Source organism: Artemia sp. Qi Xiang Cuo, chromosome 10 (assembly GCF_049724085.1).
Source record: "Artemia sp. Qi Xiang Cuo chromosome 10, ASM4972408v1, whole genome shotgun sequence".
In the NCBI taxonomy this organism is placed as follows: domain Eukaryota; kingdom Metazoa; phylum Arthropoda; class Branchiopoda; order Anostraca; family Artemiidae; genus Artemia; species Artemia sp. Qi Xiang Cuo.
Window position 1 is genome coordinate 65,003,287 of NC_142803.1, and position 23,833 is coordinate 65,027,119.

At 37.3% G+C, this 23,833-nt stretch overlaps 1 protein-coding gene across 1 annotated transcript in view; it reads right to left on the minus strand.

Moving 5' to 3' along the window:
• Positions 1–16,576, minus strand: part of LOC148948040 (uncharacterized) — a 183,430-nt gene extending 166,854 nt beyond the window's left edge. Inside the window, exons 1-2 of the mRNA XM_089096069.1 lie at positions 16,411–16,576; positions 8,307–8,469 (exon numbers count right to left, since the gene is read on the minus strand). Of these exons, the coding sequence (XP_088952195.1) occupies positions 8,307–8,469; positions 16,411–16,544 (297 nt within the window). The 5' untranslated portion in view covers positions 16,545–16,576. The remainder of the gene's footprint in view (positions 1–8,306; positions 8,470–16,410) is intronic.
• Between the last annotated feature and the right edge of the window lie 7,257 nt (positions 16,577–23,833).

A 23,833-nucleotide genomic window follows, 5' to 3' on the forward strand; every position in this document is an offset into this window, starting at 1 on the left:
TCCGCCTAAACAATCCCTGAAATTTTCACCTTATTATTCTTAGCCTCAGTAGTAGCAATAGTTGTAATAGCAGTAGTAACAATAGCGGCAGGACTCAAATTTCGCCTTTTTTTTAACATCCCCCTCAACAAATGCAGAAAGTTTCTATTCGATACCCTAAACATTTCCTTAGACATTGCTGATACGTCCTTTTGACAAACTCCATGCATTTAGTATGTTTTGATCTAGTTCAACATCCTCTCAACATTCCCTGAAATCTTCACCTTAATACCCTTAGCTTTAGTAGTAGAAGTAGCGATTGTAGTAGCACTAGCATTAGTAGCATGCAAATATTGCCTTCTGATTAGTTCAACATTCCCAACAAAAAGCCGTTGAAGAAGTTCCCAACAAAACGCCCTTTTGACAACATATATGCACATAGAGTATTTTAATGTGGTTCAACTTACATTCCCCCCCCCCCAAAAAAAAACAAACAACAAAATATTGAAAAAAGTCAAATGAATTTACTGATAAAGATGTGCATTGTCTGTTTAATATACATATGCTGATATTTATTCCTTAAAATCTTAAAAATTAATTTTTGATTTCTTAAAGTTATAAAAGTGAAAAAAGAGAATTTTTTCAGTAATGTGTAAATTATATTCTGGCTTTTAGAAAGCATAGGATTTAGAACCCTACTCAGATTAATTTCTGTTCATTTTGAGTTTGACTTATTTAATTTCTGTTTGTTTTGGGTTTCATTTATCTATTGATACTGATTTGTGGTAGTTGTATGCTTGGTAAATTATTTGATTCTATTTTTGTTCATTTTGGTTTAATGGAGTTCTTTACTTTTTTTTGAAAAACTTAATTAGTGCAAAAAGTATTTTGACTCATTTCTGTTCGTTTTATATTGACATAGTCTTTTTCAGGGAGAAACGCTGAGGCTCTTCTGAAGTTAAACAACCATCCCTTCCGTAAAAAATTAAAAGGGCAATAGCCCTTTCAACCTCCAATTGAATGAGCCCCTTTTGAAATTTTTACGACAACACTTTCTATAAAAACATTATATGCCCTAAAGACATAACTTACAACCTTAGCCCTGAGGGCTGTGGGGGGAGGGGTTGTCATCCTCAAGGACCTAATTTCCAGAACTTTCAACAACGTTCAACAAAATGGCTATCTCAAAATTTTGATTGGAGTTATCCTCCAATCACTTTCGAATATTAAAAAGGGTACTAGCCCTCTGAATTACCAAATGAATGAGCCCCTTTTGAAATTTCTACGACAACACTTTCTATAAAAACCTTATATACCCCAATGGCATAGTTGCCCTGGGGTTGTATAGGGAGGGGGTTAGTTGCCCATCAATCTCTTTCGACTATTAAAAAAGGCACTAGCCCTTTCAATTTCCAATCGAATGAGCCATTTTTGAAGTTTCTACAATATCGCTTTCTATTAAAAAACCTTATATTCCCCCAGGGCATAACTTACAACCCTTGCCCTGAAGGCTGTGGGGGGGGGGTCATCCTAAAAGATATAATTTCCAGAACTTTCAGCTACGTTGAAAAAAATGGCTATCGCAAAATTTTGATTGGACGTGTTTGGGGAAATGGTGGGCGTGAGAGGGGGGTTAGTTGCCCTTCAATCACTTTTGACCATTAAAACGAGCACTAATCCTTTCAATTTCAAATCGAATGAGTCCTTTATGAAGTCTCTACAACATCACTTTCTATAAAAACCTTATATGCCCCAAGGGTATAACTGACAACTCTTTCCCTGAGGGCTGTGGGGGGGTGTCATCCTCAAATTTTGATTGTATGTGTTTGGGAAAATGGTGGGCGTGAGAGGGGGTTAGTTGCCTTCCAATAATTTTCAACTATTAAAAACGGAAATAGCCCTTTGAATCTCCAATCTAATGAGCCCTTTTTTAAGTTTCTACGACAACGCTTTCTAAAAGAACCTTTTATGCCTCCAGGGCATAACTTACAACCCTTGCCCTGAGGGCTGTGGGGGGGGGGGGGGTGTTTTCATCCTTAAAAGACCTAATTTCGATAACTTTCAACTACCTTGAACAAAATGCCTATCTAAAAATTTTGATTGGATGTGTTTTGGGGAAAGGTGGGCGTAAGAGGGAGGTTAGTTGCCCTCCAATCACTTTCGACTACTGAAAATGGCACTAGCCCTTCGAATGTCCAATAGAATGAGCCCTTTTTCAAGTTTCTACGACAAAGCTTTCAATAAAAACCTTATATGCCCCCAGGGCATAAATTATAACCCTTGCCCTGAAGAATGTGGGGGGAGCTTCCTGCTTAAAGACATAATTTCCAGAACTTTTAACTGCGTTGAACAAAATGGCTATCTCAAAATTTTAATTGGAAGTGTTTGGGGAAATGGTGGGCGTGGGAGGGGTGTTAGTTGCCCACCAATCAGTTTCGACTATTAAAAAGGGCACTAGCCCTTTGAATTTCTAATCGAATGAGCCTTTTTTGAAGTTTCTATGACAACTCTCGCCCCGAGGGCTGTGGGGCGGGGGGGTTGTCATCCTCAAAGACCGAATTTCCAGAACTTTCAACAACGTTGAAAAAAATTGTTATCTCAAAATTTTTATTGGATGTGTTTGGGGATAAGGTGGGCGTGAGATGGGGGTTAGTTGTCCTCCAATAATTTTCGACTATTAAAAAGTGCACTATTTCTTTGAATTTCCAATCGGATGATCCCTTTTTGAGGTTTTTACGACAAAGCTTTCTATAAAAACCTTATATGCCCCCAGGGAATAACTTAAAACCCTTGCCCTGAGGGCTGTGGAGGGAGTGTCCTCCTCAAAAACATAGTTTATATTTGCGAATCAACAACGTTGAACAAAATGACTATCTCAAAATTTTGATTGGAAGTGTTTGGGGAAACGGTGGGAGTGTAAGGATTGTTAGTTGCCTTCCAATCACTTTCGACAATTAAAAAAGGCACTAGCCATTCCAATTTCCAATCGAATGAGCCCCTTTCGAAGTTTCTACGACAACCCGTTCGATACGAAGTGCCTTGGCCAAAACCCCCCCAAAAAAATAATACATTGTGCCAACATCGTTTTTTACTTAGGCAGCGCTATTGCGCTGCCCATAATTCCCCTCGACACATGCTGAAAGTTCAAACTGAATACGCAAAACAGTCCCTAGGACATTGCTGATTTGTCCTTTAGATAACCTAAATGCCCTTGGTTCCATATCTTCTCAACATTATCTAAAATTTCCCCCTTAATACCCTAGGTTTTAGCGGTAGTAGCAGCAGTAGTAGTAGTAGCATGCAAATATTCCCTTTTGGTTAGTTCAACATCCCCCAAAACAAGCCCTGTAAATTTCAACTTAACACTTGAAGCCATACCTAAGATATTGCTGATACGCCCTTTTGACAACCAGCACGTGCACAGTGTGTTTTGATTTCGTTTACTTTCTCCACAATAGTCCCTGTAATTTACACCTTCATACACTTAAACTTTGCAGCATTAATAGTATTTATTCGGCCAGCAAATCATTTTCAAAGCGTCCTTTAATGCAAATTTTACCCATTTTTTACAAATTTGTACCCTAGATTCTTGAGATATAACAGGTTCTGGGGCCAATTAAATTATTTCGAAGAGACTATGCAACCTGCTGTAATAAAAGGTTGAACATCCCTTGTCTAACCTGTTCCTAACATGTTGCTTATATGCCTTTTTGACAACCTGCATACACATAGTGTACTACGATCTAGTTGAAACTCCCTCCATTAGCCCCAATAGCAGCAGTTATTAGCCCAAATAGCAATTACATAAATATTATTAGCCCCAATAGCAGCAGTAATTACAGTAGCGGTAGTATGCACACCGTGCTATTTAGTTAGTTTAAAATCTCCTCAACAGTCCCTGAAATCTTCACCTTATTATCCTTAGCTTTATTAGCAGCAACAGTTGTAATAGCAGTAGTAAGAATAGTGGCAGAACTCAAATTGCGCTTTTTTTCAACATCCCGCTCAACACATGCAGAAAGTTTCTATTTAATACCCTAAACATTTCCTTAACATTACTGATACGTTCTTTTGACAACCTCCATGCATATAGTGTTTTGATCTAGTTCAAAATCCTCTCAACATTTCCTGATATTTCCATTTAATACCCTTAGCTTTAGCATCAGAAGTAGTAGTAGTAGTAGTGATTGTAGTAGCACTAGCATTAGTAGCATGTAAATATTGCCTTCTTATTAGTTCAACATTCACAACAAAAAGCCGTTGAAAAAGTTCCCAACAAAACGCTCTTTTGACAACATATATGCACATAGAGTATTTTAAAAATCCTGAAATTTTAACCTTAATAACTTTAGTCTTTGGAATAGTCGCAATAGAAGTAGTAGTTGCAATAGTAGTAGCGAGGAGATTTTGCTCATCCTCCTCAACATTCCTTAAAAGTTACAACTTTATGCCCTAAGTCATTTCTTAGATACGCGCTTTTGACAAACTGCGTGAATGATTTACGTTTTGATATAGTTAAACTTTCCCCTAATATTTACCTTTGCATCCATAGCCTTAGCAGTAGTAGGAGTCATAATAATTGTAGCAGTAGTAGTTGCATTAGTAGTAGTATGCAGGTATTGAATATTGGTTAGTTGAAAATCCCACTCAATATGCCCTGGAAATTTCAACTGAATACTATAAGCCGTTCTTAAGATATTGCTAATGTGCCCTTTTGAAAACATGTATATGTATAGTGTGTTTTGATTCAGTTTAACTCCCCCCAAAGATTTCCCGGAATTTTCGTAATAGTATCCCAAACCGTAGTAGTAGTCGCAATAGAAATAGTAATGGTAGTAGCAGTAGTAGTAGAGGTGATGGTAGGAACAGTAGTAGTAGTAGTACGTATATAATTGCCTTTTGGTCAATTGATCATCCCTCTCATCATTCCCTGACAGTTCCAACTTAAAACTCTAAGTCATTCCTGAGATACATCCATTTGACAATTCTCATTCACATAATGTGTTTTGATTTTGTTCAATACTCCCCTCAAAATTCCCTGAAAGCCTCACCTGAATGCCCTTGACCTTTTTGGATACAAGAGGTCCAACATTCCCCCTTTCACGATAATTTTTTTTTTTTTTTCCACAAAGGAAGTTTTCAAATTAAGATAAAGAGCTACATTAAGCCAAAGATGAGCAGAAATGCAGTAAAATAATTTTTCAAGTATATAACTACCATAAATCACCATCAATAAACAAATGAAACCCAACACGAACAGAAATTACAATAAATAACCGAGTCAAATGCAAAAGCAGAAAGTAAGAGGAGTAGGGCTGACTCCCCTCGTGTCTTCTAAACACCAGAACCTAACAACAACTGTCCAAACCACGCTTTGTAAACTTTTCATTATCTTTTTTTGCTGAAAATTTCTCCCATATGCACAGACCAGGACAACTTCACACTTGAAGTCGTTGGATACTTTTACACACTCACATTGCGGGAAAACAGCATGAATCTGGTTATTGATGCACATAAGAGCGCTGATCTTCTCACCTTTGGAGCACCTGACGTAAACAGATCCTTCGATTGGGGCATGCATGACCATGTTGGGCTTAGGGACAATTCCCACTGTTTACCTCTATGCATTCAATATTTGTCTAAAATCTGTCAAACAAGCTCTTGACTGTAATCCCGATCCCTTCTTCTTCGGATTTCATTCATCTGTAACATCTCAACGTCTTTTCTATAGTAACGATCCATTTTAAGAAGAGTGTGTGTCAAGGTGGAAGAGCCTTACCACCAGTGTTCAGCAGCACTATCACTTTACGTAAGCGAGTGATAAGACAGTCGTGTTTTATCCATGCTTCTTTCATTGCTTAAGTTGCTGACGATTTCCTACATATTTCTTGTTCGATATACATATTTAGACATAACTGTATAACTCTTACAACGGCCTAAAACGCGACTGGACTTTAATCTAATGAATTAAATACATGACTCCCTGCGAGTCACCCCTCCTAAGCCAAGGCCACCATATTACGTCTATATTGAAAAGTAGGGGTTCAATTCATTTGGCCACCTCTGCCCTTCATATGGCTCAATTGTGGCCAAAACAAAAACTGTTTCCCTGCCTTCCTAGCAAAAAACGGTTAGTACAACTCCTCACCCGCTAGCTATAGGAACACTTCCGGAACACTTCAAAAGCCACCAGGAAGGAGGCCAATCAAAGCGAATTTTATAGATATTTAGTTAATTTGCATCTCCATTTCCCATCATTGGGGAAAAGAAATATACGCACATATAAGGTAATAAAGCAAAAGATTACGGACACCTTCCCAGCTACTGAAAGAAAAATTAATAAATTCAGAGTCACCACCATACAAACTGTCCGCATGAGGACTAACGGGGTAATATAGCTATAATGTTGATTCTAATTTGTCTTTTTTATGCTCTATTTTTCTTTACTTGACAAATTAATCGATAATAAATCCATAAAAAAAAAACAGATAGACTTATCTTTTTGAATTTATCATGTAATTTTCTATATATTTCCCTCCAGTGTGCCTAATTTTTTATTCCCCCCCCCCTTGCACCAAAATAACAATTGTGTACATATATGATTCTAGCACTACATTCGAATTTTCAAAGACTAAAAATTAGGGTTGAAGAAATTCCAAGAATGTGAATTAATATAAGACGAATTAATAATATAGTTGAAGGGTGCAAATTGTAAAGATAAATAAAAATTCAAATCTGTACATTATATTTGAAAGAGTAAGAACAGGTATAAATCTTCAAACGAGATGGAGGGGAAAAAGGCACTATTAAAACAATGCCAGTAGATTTAAGGTTGAAGGTTAATGTTATAGTCATGATTAACCAAATTTTCAAAAAGGCAAATTTAGGTAGGATGTTTCAGAGTGGTCTGATGTTGGAAGCATAGATTTTTAACCTTGACTATCCAACTTTTGGCTTGTTTTAAAGTGTTCTTTTTTAAAAATGTCCTTCAAAAAGCAGTTTCCCCGGTAACTAGTCCGCTGAGGTACAAAAAGCCAGAATATGCTTAAACGATACCATGCGCTTGATGCCGGTATGCTTTTACTGAGAACATTAAACTGAGATTCAAAAATAAGTTTACGTATGTTCTGATTTATTTCATAATTTATCGAGATTCGATGTTTTACATGATTGTTAAGTAATTTCTTTTAATAGCCTACATTCCTGAAGTCAATATTCTAAAACTAAGGGCATGTTCCAGAACCTAATTATTCTTAACGGTAATTTATTATTTGTAGCTATTTCTGATCCAAGACATAGATAACAAAAAAATTACATGCAATTCGTATTCCTAAAACTACGGAACGGGCTACAATATTAGCTCCTTTTATATATAACAAGCATTTATATTTGTCGTTATTTGCCATTTCAGGCTGAAGGTTATAACTACATTTATGACAAGGTTATAATGGCATTTCCATCATCAAACCTGATGAAAATACTTGACAATTCAACGATAGATGTCCAATGAATTTTTTCAGCTGGTTATTTTTTAAATGTTCAACGACGAAATTACCACCCACGTATAGAATCTATCAAATAGCTAATCATAGAACTTACACAATTCAAAGTTAAAGGAAAACCAAGTAGACACAAAAAAAGAAGATGACACCCATAAACTAATAACTCTATTAAAAATTTCATCATCGGTTGTGCTCCTGTTGGAGACTTTTAGAACCTTCCAATATGCGTATAGGCTTTTGTTTAACATGGAGTCTACCTTAATTATTTTTTGTTATCTTAATTATATTTTAGCTTTATTTTGACCAATGCAACCTATCTTGACGTTTTCACCTATTGTTTTTTAATAACGCCAGGACAATCCGGGACCTTAACCAGTCACATCCTGGGACTATATCGAACTTCAAGGCTAGTAAGACGTAGGCCCTATTTCCCTGGACTGACAGAACTAGGCTTATCCTCTTATTGGCTGCCTATACAACTAACAAATTTTAAATACTGAAAGAATTTAACAACAATTATACACTTCAAAGCAACTTAAGGGCGTATATTTTGATCACACAACTTTAGGATGCCAATAAAGAGATGAGATAAATTCTATCGCTTTCTATTCTTTCTAAAAAGGCTTGTTAAAAGATATTTTATAGCATTTTTTTTACTACAATTAAACTGTAAATTGTTTACAGTTACTTTTAATAGAAACTTGAATGTTCTTCAATAAATTAAATTATAAAAATACAATTTATTACATCCTAACATAACAAGATATCATTGTCAACTACTATTGAACAAGTCTTAGAATCAACTAAACTGAAAAAAAAACATACCAGAAATGATTTTTTTGCTTTGAGAATCTTGTACATAAACGGCAAATTTTCTAAAAGCTGTTCTACTTCTGGATTAGCTCCAGCATTTCTAATGGCGTTTTGTACTAATTCATCCCACTCATCCTCCGTCATGCACTTTATATGAGAATTGTAATCCTCATCGCTGAAAAATTACAACAATAAAAATTACAACAATATAAGGGGAGTAACCCTTTAGTGAGTGATGCAGGAAAACTTCATAATTTTAAATCATATTCCGTATACTATCGTTTAACAAGCTTGTTGGCCGCAGCCCGGAGCGAACTTTGAAACTTTTCCTGGCCCAACTTACAAAAAAAAGAAACATTTTTCTAATATATATTTACATAAATATAAACATTTGCACAGATTTTAATATCTAATAAATTCCAGTTTTCTGTTTGCTTATTTAAAAAATTAAATGTTTGAAAAATAATAAAAAAATTAAAAATTGACGATTATATTCGTTTAACTTTTTAGCAAATGAGGTAAGCTTTATGAAAGTCAGCAATTACCAGCAGCAATCCGTATATGCGCGGGCGATAAAGCTATATGTAAGAATGTAAATACACAGTTTGTCACTACTCCCTGCGTTAAATTGATGTAAAAAAAAACACACATAAAAACACAATTTTTCTGTTTTCAACAATTGCTTTCGCGATCCGGCAAAATTTCTTTTAACACCCGGTACCGGGTCGCAACACACACTGTGCATGTGCCACCACATATAGACTAAATTCTCAATGAATAATATGAATTTGGATTCTACAACCAAAGCAGCACTTGTCTGTTCATCTGTACGAATTGAAGGATTCCGAAGCAACGCAATAGCGCTGCCTAAGGAAAGAACGATGTTGGCACAATGTATTATAATTTTTTTTCGACCAGGGCACTTTTTATCGTAGAAGTTGTCATAAAAACTTCAAAAAGGGCTAATTCGATTGGATATTAAAAGGGTCAGTGCCCTTTTTAATAGTCGAAAATGATTGGAGGGACAATAACCCCCCTCTCACGCCCACCATTTCCCAAAACACATCTAATAAAAATTTTGAGATGGCCATTTTGTTCAACGTAGTTGAAAATTACGGAAATTAGTTCTTTGAGGATGACAACCCCCTCACAGCCCTCAGGGCAAGGGTTGTAAGTTATGCCCTGGGGGAATAAAAGGTGTTTATAGAAGGCGTTGTCGTAGAACCTTCAAAAAGGGCTCATTAATTGGAAATTGAAAGGCATAGTGCACTTTTTAATAGTCGAAAGTCATTGGAGAGCATCAAACCCCCCTCTCACGCCCACCATTTTCCCAAACACATCCAATTAAAATTTTGCGATAGGTATTTTGTTTAACATAGTTGAAAGGTCCGGAAATTGTGTCATTGAGGATGACACTTTCCCCATAGCAACGTTGTCGTAAAAACTTCAAAAAGGGCTAATTCGATTGGATATTCAAAGAACCAGTGCCCTTTTTAATAGTCGAAATGATTGGAGGGACAATAACCCCCCTCTCACGCCCACCATTTCCCAAAACACATCTAATAAAAATTTTGAGATGGCCATTTTGTTCAACGTAGTTGAAAATTACGGAAATTAGGTCTTTGAGGATGACAACCCCCTCACAGCCCTCAGGGCAAGGGTTGTAAGTTATGCCCTGGGGGCATAAAAGGTGTTTATAGAAAGCGTTGTCATAGAACCTTCAAAAAGGGCTCATTAATTGAAAATTGAAAGGCCTAGTGCCCTTTTTAATAATCGAAAGTCAATGGAGAGCATCTAACCCCCCTCTCACGCCCACCATTTCCCCAAACACATCTAATCAAAATTTTGAGATAGGCATTTTGTTCAACGTAGTTGAAATGTCTGGAAATTATGTCTTTGAGGATGACACTTCCCCCACAGCCCTCAGGATAAGAGTTGTAAGTTATACCCTGGGGGAATATAAGGTTTTTATAGAAAGCGTTTCAGTAGAAACTTCAAAAAGGACTCATTTAATTGCAAATTGAAAGGGCTAGTGCCCTTTTTCATAGTCAAAAGTGATTGGATGGCAACTAAATTCCCTCTTACGCCTACCATTTCCCCAAACACACCCAATCAAAACTTTGATATAGCCATTTTGTTCAACGTAGTTAAGAGTTCTGTAAATTAGGTCTTTGAGGATGACAAACCCCCCACATACATCAGGGCAAGAGTTGTAAGTTATGCCATGGGGGCATATAAGGTTTTTATAGAAATCATTGTCGTAGAAACTTCAAAAAGGGCTCATTCGATTGGAAATTCAAAGGGCTAGTGCCCTTTTTTTTAGTTAAAAGTGATTGAAGGGCAATTAACCCCCTTTCAGACCCATTTTCCCGAACACATCCAATCAAAATTTTGAGATAGCCATTTTGTTCAACATTGAAAGTTCTGGAAATTAGGTCTTTGAGGATGACAACCCGCCAAAGACCACAGCACCAGGGTTGTAAGCTATGCCCTGGGTGCATATAAGGTTTTTATAGAAAGCGTCGTCATAGAAACTTTAAAACGGGCTCATTCGATTGGAAATTGAAAAGGCTAGTGCCCTTTTTAATAGTCAAAAGTGATTGGAGGGCAACTGACCCCCCTCTTACGCCCACAATTTCCACAAACACATTCAATCAAAATTTTGCGATAGCCATTTTGTTCAACATAGTTGAAAGTTCTGGAGATTAGGTCTTTGAGGATCACAACCCCCTCACAGCCCTAAGGACAAGAGTTGTAAGTTATGCCCTGGAGGCATATAAGGTTTTTATAGAAAGCGTTGTTGTAGAAACTTCAAAAAGGGCTCATTCAATTAGAAATTGAAATAGTCGAAAGTGATTGGAGGGCAACTAACGTCACTCTCACGCCCACCATTTTCCCAAACACATCCAATCAAAATTGTGAAGATAGCCATTTTGTTCAACATAGTTGAAAAGTATGGAAATTATGTCTTTGAGGGACACAAAGCCCTCAGGGCAAGGGTTGTAAGTTATGCCCTGGGGATATGTAAGGATTTTTATAGAAATCGTTGTCGTAGAACCTACAAAAAGGGCTCATATGATTGGAAATTGAAAGGGCTTGTGCCCTTTTTAATAATCAAAAGTGATTGGAGGGCAACTAACCCCCCTCTCACGCCCACCCTTGCCCCAAACACATCCAATCAAAATTTTGAGATAGGCATTTTGTTCAATGTAGTTGAAAAGTCTGTAAATTAAGTCTTCGAGAATGACATTCGCTCCCCCCCCCCAAAGCCCTCAGGGCAAGGGTTGTAAGTTATGCACTGGAGGCATATAAGGTTTTTACAGAAAGCGTTGTTGTAGAAACTTCAAAAAGGGATGATTCGATTGGAAATTGAAAGAGTTAGTGCCCTTTTTAATAGTCGAAAGTGATTGGAGGGCAACTAACCCCTCTCTGACGCCCACCAATTCCCCGAACACATCCAATCAAAATTTTGGAGATGGCATTTTGTCCAACGTAGTTGAAAGGTCTGGAAATTATGTATTTGAGGATGACAAACCCCCCCAGCACCCAGGGCAAGGGTTGTAAGTTATGCCCTGAGGGCTTATAAAGTTTTTTATAGAAAGTGTTGTCGTAAAATTTTCAAAAAGGGCTCATTCAATTGGGAATTAAGAAAGCTAGTGCCCTTATTGATTGTTAAAAGTGATCGGAGGGTGAATGTCCCCCCCCCCAAGCCCATCATTTCGCCAAGCACTTCCGATCAACATTTTGATACAGCCATTTTGTTGAACGTAGTTGAAGGGTCAGAAAATTATGTCATTTAATATGATTATCCCCCACAGCCCTCAGGGCTAAAGTTTAAGTTATGCCCTGGGGCAATATAAGGTTTTTATAGAAAGCGTTGTCGCAAAAGCTTCAAAAAGGGCTCATTCGATTGGAAATTGAGAGGGCTATTAGTAGTCAAAAGTAATTGGAGGGAGAATCAACTCCCCCTGCCCATCATTTCACCAAACATTTCCAATCAACATTTTGATATAGCCACTTTGTTCAACGTTGTTTAAAGGTCTGAAAATTATGTCTTTGAGGATGAAGACCCTCCCCCTCCCCAAAGCGCTAAGGACAAGGGGTTATAAGTTATGCCCTTTGAGCACATAAGGTCTTAGATAATTTCTTAAACCACATTGGCCTGACATCACATAAAGAAAGAAAAACGAGCAAAAATGGGGTTTTTATAGGCCAAATGACGATACTGAAAAAACAAAGGGAATATTTCGAGAGGACAAACGCCTCTCTTCTTCAGCGCGAAACGAAACGATGTATCAATAAAAGCCAAAAATTAAAAGAATTAAAACCAACTACCTAACAACCATAAAAGCGAGTTATTCGCCAATATCCGCGATTTGCACAAAATCCAAAATAACATGAACTGCCATCGACGGATACTAGCGAGCAACTGACAAAGGAAAGGAATCAATTCATTCACTCGAAAAAACAAAACGCACCTGCAATTAAATAAGTTGGAAAACTATGTCATTTGATTTCAGATTTTAATTAAGGCATTTCTTGCAGACACCCTTTGAGACCTAAGGGGTTGTTCATGTGGTTGATTAGATGACTGGGAAAGTGGTTCAAGGTTTATTTCAGGGATTACTAACGTATCAGCTTCTCTTTTGAGAAAACCGAAATATGACTCGTTTATTCTTAAATCACCGGAATCTCTGTTTTAAGCTAGACCTAAATGTTGGTATTTATAAATTTCAACAGCTTCTCTGTAGTGCTGGACAATACCTTTATCATGCGAAATAAGACTAGCTTGATTAAACAAAATAGTATGTTCTGGTTTTTCAAAAATATGCTCTGCAAGGGCAGAGTCAAAATTTTCTGGTTTTTTTCGCTTTTTAAGTGTATTGTTAATTGAACTAGAATGCTGGGTTAATCTATCTGTTAGTCGCTGATTTGTTCTTCCAATATACCAAAGACCACACGAACAAGGAATTCTGTAGACACCGGAGTTTTCACCTATCGGAATAGGGTCTTTACCTTGATAAATTTGGGACCTGATAGTTTTTCTGGGTCTATAATAAGTGTAAATGTTATTTTTCCTTAGATTTTTTGAAATGTGGTCTGAAATCCCTTTAATGTATGGGAGACCAAGATAAACTGAATTTTTCCTTTGATTTGTGTTTTCTGTGGAACTATCTGATAATCTTTTAATGCGTTTTGCAATTACAGAAATTATTAAACTAATTGGATAACCATTCCCAAATAAAATATCTCTAAGGTGGTTGAGCTCTAAATCCAAGAAACGTGTTGAACAAACTTTCAACGCTCTATCAACTAGAGAAATGACAACTCCTCTTTTCACAGCAGGAGAATAATTGGAGGAATAACTTAAGTAACGGTCATTATGTGTGGGTTTCCTATATACACTAAACTCGAAACATGAATCATTTCGGTGCACCAGAACATCTAAGAAACGAAGACGCCTCTCTATCTCTGATTCCTGAGTAAATTTCAGTTTTGGATCCAAGGAGTTGAGCAAGTGAACAAAAGAACCCAGAGACTCGTCACCATGCTCCCATAAATAAAAAATGTCATCTTTAAAACGAACCCAAAATTCAGGTTTACAAGAACTTTGCAAAATAGCCATTTCTTCAAGGTCTTCCATGAAAATATCAGCCTGTATTGGAGAAAGGGGGGCACCCATGGAGAGCCCATATTTCTGTCTATAAAAAATGCCTCTATAATGGAAATAATAAGAAGTTCTGTTACAAAGGGCTGTAAGCGAAAGAAGTGTCTGATTCGAAACAGTAGAATTTTCTGATATAGATGGGTTAGAATTAAGTTTTTGCTCTAAAAACAGTTCAGCCTTTTGAGGATTACAATTGGTATACATTGAATCTGCATCAAAACTGCCAATTCTTGTATTTGGTTTAACCGAAACTTGCTTTACCTTGGAAACAAAATCAGCAGAATTTTTAATATAGGATTTTTGAGCCTGAATTAGTGGGCGAAATATCACTGATAAGAATTTTCCTATTTTTGCTGTAGGAGAATTAAAAGAAGAAACACTGGGTCGAAGTGGATTACCGGGCTTATGAACTTTAGGAAGACCATAAAAGCGAGGGGACGTGCAACCGCGTGGGTAAAACCTTTTGTACAACTGATCTGTAATTTCACCTTTTCCTTTTAGATAAGAAAGCTCTTATCTAGTTTTAGGATCCAAAACTGAAATTTACTCAGGAATTAGAGATAGAGAGGCGTCTTCCTTTCTTAGATGTTCTGGTGCACCGAAATGATTCATGTTTCGAGTTTAGTGTATATAGAAAACCCACACATAATGACCGTTACTTAAGTTATTCCTCCAATCATTCTCCTGCTGTGAAAAGAAGAGTTGTCACTTCTCTAGTTGATAGAGCATTGAAAGTTTGTTCAACACGCTTCTTGGATTTAGAGCTCAACCACCTTAGAGATATTTTATTTGGGAATGGTTATCCAATTAGTTTAATAAATTCTGTAATTACAAAACGCATTAAAAGATTATCAGATAGTTCCACAGAAAACACAAATCAAAGGGAAAATTCAGTTTATCTTGGTCTCCCATACATTAGAGGGATTTCAGACCACATTTCAAAAAATCTAAGGAAAAATAACATTTACACTTATTATAGACCCAGAAAAACTATCAGGTCCCAAATTTATCAAGGTAAAGACCCTATACCGATAGGTGAAAACTCCGGTGTCTACAGAATTCCTTGTTCGTGTGGTCTTTGGTATATCGGAAGAACAAATCAGCGACTAACAGATAGATTAACCCAGCACTCTATTTCAATTAATAATAAACTGAAAAAGTGGTAAAAAACAGATAATTTTTACTCTGCCCTTGCAAAGCACATTTTTGAAAAACCAGACCAGAGTATTTTGTTTAATCAAGCTAGTTTTATTTCTCATGATAAAGGTATTGCCCAGCATTATAAAGAAGCTGTTGAAATTTATAAATATCGGCATTTAGATATAGCTTTAAACAGAGATTCCGGTGATTTAAGAATAAACGAGTCATATTTCGGTTTCCTCAAGAGAGACGCCGATACGTTACTAATCCCTGAAATAAACTTTGAACTACGTTCCCAGTCATCTAATCAAACACATGAACAACCCCTTAGGTCTCCAAGGGTGTCTGCAAGAAATGCCTTAATTAAAATCCGAAATCAAATGACATAGTTTTCCAACTTATTTAATTGCAGGTTCGTTTTATTTTTTCGAGTGAATGAATTGATTCCTTTCATTTGTCTGTTGCTCGCTAGTATCCGTCGATGGCAGTTCATGTTTTTTTGGATTTTGTGCAAATCGCGGATATTGGCGAATAACTCGCTTTTATGGTTGTTAGGTAGTTGGTTTTAATTCTTTTAATTTTTGGCTTTTATTGATACATCGTTTCGTTTCGCGCTGAAGAAGAGAGGCGTTTGTCCTCTCGAAATATTCGCTTTGTATTTTCAGTTTCGTCATTTGGCCTATAAAAACCCCATTTTTGCTCGTTTTTCTTTCTTTATGCCATAAGGTCTTTATAGAAAGTTTTGTCATAGAAGCTTCAAAAAGGCCACATTCGATTGAAAATTGAGAGGACTAGTGCCTTTTTTCTTAGTCGAAAGTGGTCAAAATGCAAATGACCCCCCACGCCCATCATTTCCGCAAACACTTTCAATCAAAATTTTGAGACAGCCATTTTGTTCAATGTAGTTGAAAGGTCTGAAAATTATGTCTTTGAGGATAACAAATCCTCCCAGCACTCAGGGCAAGGGTTGTAAGTTATGCCCTGGGAGCTTAAAAGTTTTTTATAGAAAGCGTGGACATATATGCTTCAGAGGGGCCTCATTGGATTGGTAATCAGACGCTCTAGTGCTCTTTTTAAAAGTTTTGACAGGCAAGGGAGTATTTCCGAATTTGGGATGTTGTGGCTATGACTAACTTAACAAAAAAAAACACTATTATTACTCCATAAAAAAAATTGCAGGTGGGCAATAATACATAATTTTTCAGAATTAAAAAAGTTTGAGAGAGGAGGCATAAGCTTTAAATACACCAAATTGGTTGGGATTTCCGAAAATGTATTTGGGTTGTCATTAAAAAATCTATTACTTACTAAAAATGTTCAGAACAGTCCATGCATTGCAAAAAAAAATTTTTCTGGCACATGTCGTTCTGTCGAAAATGTTCTGGCACATCTAGCTTCTCTATGTCATACACTTTGCAGCCATTACAAACAAAAGAAACCATCTTGACTAAATGCGAAAAAAAAGTCTTCAATAACTCAGCTCTGGAAAAAGTAGAATTTATAAAGCTTACCGCCAAATTCTTTAAAAAATATTGCCGATCATGATCTTTCAAATAAACTGAAACTTGAGCCCCCCCCCCCCTTAATAGAAACATCTAAAAGATAGTTCAAGAGGGAGGCAACAGTTAGGGTGAACTTGGGTAAGTCCGACACCGGGGTAACTCCGTCACCCCCGTCTTATCTGATTCAGTGAAGACAGAAATCTGTGGTTCTGTACTTCATTTTCTTCCTTTGGCTTGGTACTTGACAACAGTGTTCAGTATTGCCGCCATTTTTAACCTCTCTTGTGGTGACGAAATTTTGAAATTTCGAGGAGGGCATCTTTGCTGGCCACGAGGTGGGTAGTAATTTTTAACTGATAGTGCGGAAACATAAAGAGAGGATGGAATGATTGTAAATAGCTGATGAGTTAATAGGATAGTTGAAGTATTTACTGTAATTTATTAGTATTTTATCCTCAAGCCAGTCAGGAGATACAAGGGGTGTCGGACTTACCCCAGAAAAACCCCCGTTCGGGGTAACTCCGGCATGTCGGACTTGCCCCGTACAGGGTAAATTCCGACACGGGGGGGGGCCGGACTTACCCCGTGTATACGATTGGCTAGTCTTCTGCAGTTCTAGCCTAGATCTCAGTGAATTATATTTGTCAACTATTCCTTGATCCCAAGATCTTGACGAAAAGGAGCGATATCAACTGAAAAATGAAACTGGAAAAGAAGGATTGTGACAAAAATATACTTAACGTTATGAGAAACCCTTGAATAAATTCATTTTTTGATTTTAATTTGATCAAAAATACTTTTTTCAGATTTGAGTGTCTTAATTTTTTGCATAAGATTTTGCTTTCATATTTTTTCCTGTTTATGTGATTTTCTTGCATCTTCCAGTTGCTTATTATGTTTTTTTCCAATAATAAAGGTTTCCAGACATGAAAATTATAGATAGGAGTATTTTTTAGTTTATTTTATTCACTGTCTTGACCCAAGTTGATAGTGTGATGAAGTTTTATCAACTGCTTTTTCCAAACCATCTGCTTTTTCAGCCATATCTAATGTAAATTTGAAGGTCTAGAGGGGGGAGGGCAGCTGCCCCCCTCCCTACACCCATGAAAATCAATACTAATATTAACAGCTAAATCTGTCAAAGCTGAAAGTAGACATTGAAGAATCGCATTGTGCCAAGTTAATATTAAACCTAGTATTGTCGGATTGCTTTCCAATGAAACACTAGATAACATCGGATTTTTGGTTCTAACAGAAAAGCAAATGCATGGTAGACACGTTTAGGGGAATATATTTGAGTGCGAAGGGGGTTGGGGTCGAAAAAACCAAAATACTGCCTGTGATTGATATGAATTTTTTCGAAACTTTGTCAATCAGTAACAATATAGCTGAATTCACGAGTACCCATAGGGAATAAACACAATTTCTGATGTTTTTCTCAGGATGCAAACGCCAACAATTTTCTCATGAGAGAAAAAGGTAAATTGTCTAACTGAGGCTCTAAAATTGTTTTCTGTAGGTTTTGGCTAATAAAAAACCTTGATGAGGATATCTGATAAACTTGTACAGATATTAAAAAAAAAAACTTTAAGTCTGGACAGCTTTTCCTGCTTCCAATTTTCCGTCCCATTTTTCCAGAAAACGGATAGTCTGGACGCGTTATAAGCTTGAATTTGTCAATATGGCTTGTCGTTTCTAATACACTAGCTAAGCTTTACAATTGTTACTATAAACCTGCATTTTTTTTCAGATGCCACGCAAGTACAACCGAAAAACCAACAAGGGGGCAGGAGGACGATATACTGCTGAACAGCTTAAACAAGCCAAAGATGAAGTACTATCATGTCGAATGTCTTTAAAAAAAGCTGCAAAATTTTACAACATACCGAGGACAACACTGATGAATCAGACGAAGAAGCAAATGACTTTCCGCGAATTGCCCGCTGTTACTCTCGGGAGAGCTCCGGACCTACCTCCTGATGTTGAGCAGAGTATGGCAAATTCGCTGAAGGTCATAGAAAAGTGGGGCATGGGGCTTACCAAACAACAGTTCCTAGACGAAGTGCAAAAATATGTCTGCATGAACAAAATTAGTACTCGTTTCACGAACAACCGGCCAGGTGAGGACTGGTGGTTTGGGTTTAAGAAAAGAAACAACATCTCGCTTAAGAATCCTGAGCGTCTTGAAAACCTGAGGGCTGTGGAACAAGCAGATCCTTTTATTATTCTAGGATTTTATGACCTGCTACAAAAAACAGCAGAAGAACTTGACATCTTAGATCAACCAGAATGTTCGTTCAACTTGGACAAAAATTCGTTTTGTCGCGATCCTGGTACCCTTAAAATCGCTGGCGCAAAAGGATCCCCAGCAACGCGGTAAACTGGTGGCAATGGACATGATAACACAACAGTGCTAGCATGTGTTAATGCATGAAGTGAGAAGCTGCCACCACTGGTAGTCTTCTCGGGAAAAAAACACTTGGAGTTCATGGCTACCCGTTCAGGACCATCCAGATGCATGTTATTCAGCTACTAAGAAAGGATGGATGACTGCGGACCTTTTCTATAACTGGTTTAGAGATTTTTTTTCTGCCTCAGGTGAAAGAAAAAGCACTTCTTATTCTTGATGGCCATGGCTCCCATTTATCCTTGGCTCTTGCGAAGCTCGCTTCAGAGAAGAATGTTACCATCCTCAAGTTGCCAGCCCATGCATCCCATTTACTGCAGCCCCTTGACAGGGTTATTTTCACAGGGCTGAAATCATCCTATGAGCAGAAGCTCGTGAACTGGCAAAGAGCACACCCAGGTGACGGCTTGTCATAACCAGGCCTTGTGAAAATGTCTTGTCAGATCTTGGAGACTTACCTTACTCCTTCACTGATTCAAAAATCAGTTCAAGCAACACAGGAATTCACGATTCTACTATTCCAGCATGTATCAACAGCGACGTGGTCGACAACGCGAAGTTTGATCCAGCCAAGTTTAAACGATATGTTGAGAGTAAGAAATTGGAGACTCAGAATTTAACAAGAGTGACTACCAGGGTGAACTCTGCAACTGAACAGATTACCATTTCGGTGTTGGTTAGTCCGAAGAAGAATCATACGCATGGCAAATCCTTTGAAGAACTTCTCTTGGACTCAGTACGTCGCCCTTCTCTTGATGCCTCAGCATCTAGGACATCCGGTAGGCAAAGAGTTGCCTGGGAAGCTGAAGTAATCATATCTGCAGAGACTTTGAGAGTGCTTGAACACATAGAGAAAGAGAAAAAAGAAAAGCTAGAGAACAAAAAAGGGAAAGTAAAAAAGAACACACTCAAGACAAAACTGAAAAAGAAAAAGAAAGATGATCTTTCCAGTGAAGACTCTGACGTTGATGTCTCATCGGGTTCCTCAACTGACGAAATGGATATCCGTGATACTGTTGGCAGTGAGCATGAAGAGGAAGAGGAAAAGAAGCTGAGCATACGGCTAAATGAGTACTATGCTTTAGCATACGATACCAAACGAGATCAACAAGGCTGGTATATCGGGAGGGTGCTTGATTTTCCCTATGAAAATCTTGTTCGTATAAAATATCTTTGATGCCTGAGCCTAGCCAACTATTCATACGATTGGTCAAAAAAGGATGACATTGAAAAAGTTGAAGAAAACTACATCTTTGCCGAACCATTGAGACTCTCTGAAGGTGGTCCCTTCACTCTACCATCATTCCAAATTCGGCACATCATTAGCCTTTACAAGAAGCACACTAGTGCCTGCAAGTGATCAAAAGTTTGCTTTTTCGAATCTCTCTGATACTAATTGAAACTGCTTTTTTTTTATCCTATTATTTGAAGTATGTCGTTACCTTTTTCATATTTACAATAAACAATTTGAAAAAATTCTTTTCTCAGAGACTTCTCCTATGTACGGGATAAAACCAGCACTGTCGGAGTTACCCCATAATAATCAGAAAGCTGATGTTCCGCTTTGGCACATACAAACCATTAACGAGAGTTTTTTGTTTGTATGGTTTTTCTTTACATAGAGGGACCCTCTATCATGTCTTAGTGTGAAATAATTTTTATCTCTACATACATAAGATTTACCTGGGAGGTGCCGGATTCACCCCCAGACCTGGGGTAAGTTTGGCCTCCCTGAGATGGGTTACTTTTGTGTAGCAACTTACGGAAACCACAAAACTTGGGGACTTTGTGGATTGTGTAGAATATTCCTAGAATGGTCAAGAACAACGTCAAATAATTTTTATTGTGGCAGAAACTCCAAAACAATCTTGGGACCAGATTAAGCTGAAAAAAACTCGATAAAGGGCCGGACTTACCCAAGTTCACCCTAATATATTGTACAAATTTTTAAATGTACGAGCCTAACCCTGCTCTAAGTGAAGCTTGTGGTCGTGCAAAATTTTGGCTTAGGCTCTGGAACGAGTGTGGTCGTCCGAAATCAGGTGTTGTAAATGAAGTTCGGCTGTTCAGCAAACGCAGATTTGCTAAGATTTTGTCTAAGCATAAATGTGAAGTGATCGATCAACATTGTCAATTGATAAGTAATGATCCAAATGCTGTGTGGAGATTTCTTAAACGTAATGGTGATCAGAATAGTGTCGAACCTGTGATCTCTGAGCAAGATTGGGTGTCCCACTTTACTTCTGAGTTCTCTCCACCCGAACAAGATCTTGAAGATAAATATGAAGTCGAACTTGATAAGTTCATGGAATTGCCTAGTTCTGGTGTTGGCTACATAGTAACTGTTCCTAATCTGATTCGTGCAATTTCAAAATTAAAAGAAACAATCGAAAGGTGTCGACAAGTTGTGTGGGTTGCATCTTGTACATGGTACTGCTGGTCTCCTGAGTCATTTAGAGCTTCTATTCCAAATTATCTTTAATTCTGGTCTCGTTCCCGACGTTTTTGGTACTGGAGTAATTACACCTATTTTGAAAAAAGGGAAAAATCCGTCTGAATGCGTATCTTACCGCCCTATAACTGTTTCGCCGGTTTTATGTAAGCTTATGGAATTGCTAGTTATAGATCATATTGCTTTTCAATGTTCTACCCCCGATAATCAGTTCGGATTTAAAAAAGGTGTTGGTCGCGAGCATGTCCATTATATTCTTGCTAATATATTAATAGAAGCTGATGAACTGAATGAATCCCTTACTCTAGCGAGTCACGATGTTAGACGTGCTTTTGATTCTGGGATACATCCCCAGTTATTAGTGTCTGCTCATAAACGTGGTGTGGACCGATCGGTTATTTTGCCTTTTCGGGATATGTATAAGAAGCTTCGAGTCCAAGTTAAAGTCCCGTCTCCTAACGGGCCGATTGTATTGCCAAAAGCTATTCCGGTTAGAAAGGGCATTAGGCAGGGTGCAATTTCGTCACCCCGGTTGTATAATAATAGTGTTCTCGAGGCCCAAAAGTTAGTGCAAATGAGCTGCATTTTCCGAGGTTTGGATGTAACATTACTTAATTACGCAGATGATATTTTTAATTTAAGTAGATGTTTGTCTCGTATTGAAGAAAATTTTCAGATTCTAGATGATGCTTATAGAGAGATAGGCCTATCTTTTAATGCAAGTAAAAGCGAGATTGTTGCTTTCAATAGGAGAAATGCAGATTGTATAGATCTTGCTGTCAAATTTGGTGCTCAAGAGGTTCCACTGTCTGACTCCATAATGTACTTAGGAATGCCTATAGGTCATAACATGGCATCTACACGTGCTCGCCAAATAAGTAATTTCGCAGAAAAGGCACGTAAGGCTTACGGGGCGCTATCTTCAACTAAAGCGAAATTTAATCGACAAATTCGAGCTAGGCTATATAATGCACTGGTGATCCCACACTTTCTGGCTTTATCACCGTTTTGGCATATATTTAGTGTTAGTGATAAAAGAAACCTTCGATCACTTTTTTACAAATATGCAAAATTTCTTTTAAATACCCCACCGTGGGTTAATAATTCCAAGATGTCTGCAAGGTTCGGTATCACAGATCCGATTGCTGCTGTGACGAAACGTCGTTCTGAATTTTTGGGGTCGCTTGGGCCTAGTAGTCTGGCAATTGCAATTCGTCCTTAGTGAGTTTTTGTAATAATGTCTTTATTTATTGGCGGTGTATCGTAACGTTTGTTTTTGTTTTTGCAGTTAAGTGTTTTTTTGTTTTGTTTTTTATACTCCATTCGTGCCATTTGTGGTTTTGTATCGAGTGGGTGAATAAAATTATCTATCTATCTATCTATCTAAAAGGTTAGCTGACTCAAAACTCACATAAGAGACAAAAGCAACAATAGGATGCAAAAAACGAGTAAATTTGAATACTTCAAATTCCTATTTCATAATTCTTTCTCAACAAAACCATAAAATTAGAAGATTGCAAAACAGAAAACCACAGTAATAGGACAACAAAATAATAGTAAATACTTGCATCACGACACATCAAATACATAAATTATATTGATTCTCCAGATTCCAGAAAAAAATGAATTGCACGTTTTATATAAGGATTTCTGTCCACTACCATCATGTCGTATCCAACTGCCCTACCTATGCTAATTTTTGCTCGTTTTGAGTTTGACTCGGGTATTTTTTGTAATTTCTGTTGGTTTTGAGTTTCCTTTATTTATTGATTTGTGGTAGTTTTATGCTTGGAATATTTCTGCTCATTTTTGGCTTAATGGAGCTCTTTACTTTTCTTTGAAAAATTTGTTTTGCGGAAAAAGTTTTCCAAATTAATTTCTGTTTGTTTTTTATTGACATGGTCTTTTTCATGGAAAAAATATTATATCTTTTAATTTTTTTTATAAGAATCCATAGTTTGGGTTGCTATTTCTATGTTGGAGAAAAATTTTCAACAATTTTCCATCACTTCTGATTCCAGATTTTAATTTTTATCCCAAAAAGTGTGGTTTTTTGTTTCTTAAAGCGTGTCTTTTCCTTGTCTTCGTTTGAGTTTTAAGGTGTACATTCAAATCAGCTTGCATATCGGCCAGTGCTGTCACCTGTCACTGGGATTCTCATCTCTAAGGGCCCCACAAAGAGTCCCTGAGACCCCAAAATGGGAACTGATGGATTTGTACGCACAATTGCTAGAGGCAAAACACCTTTCTTTATGAAAAATTTAATACTCTAAAAAATACAAATGAATGTGGATTGTCAGTTGAATATACATATATTGATATTTAGTAATCAAAATGTTAACATTATTTGACTTATTAAAGTTGTAAAAG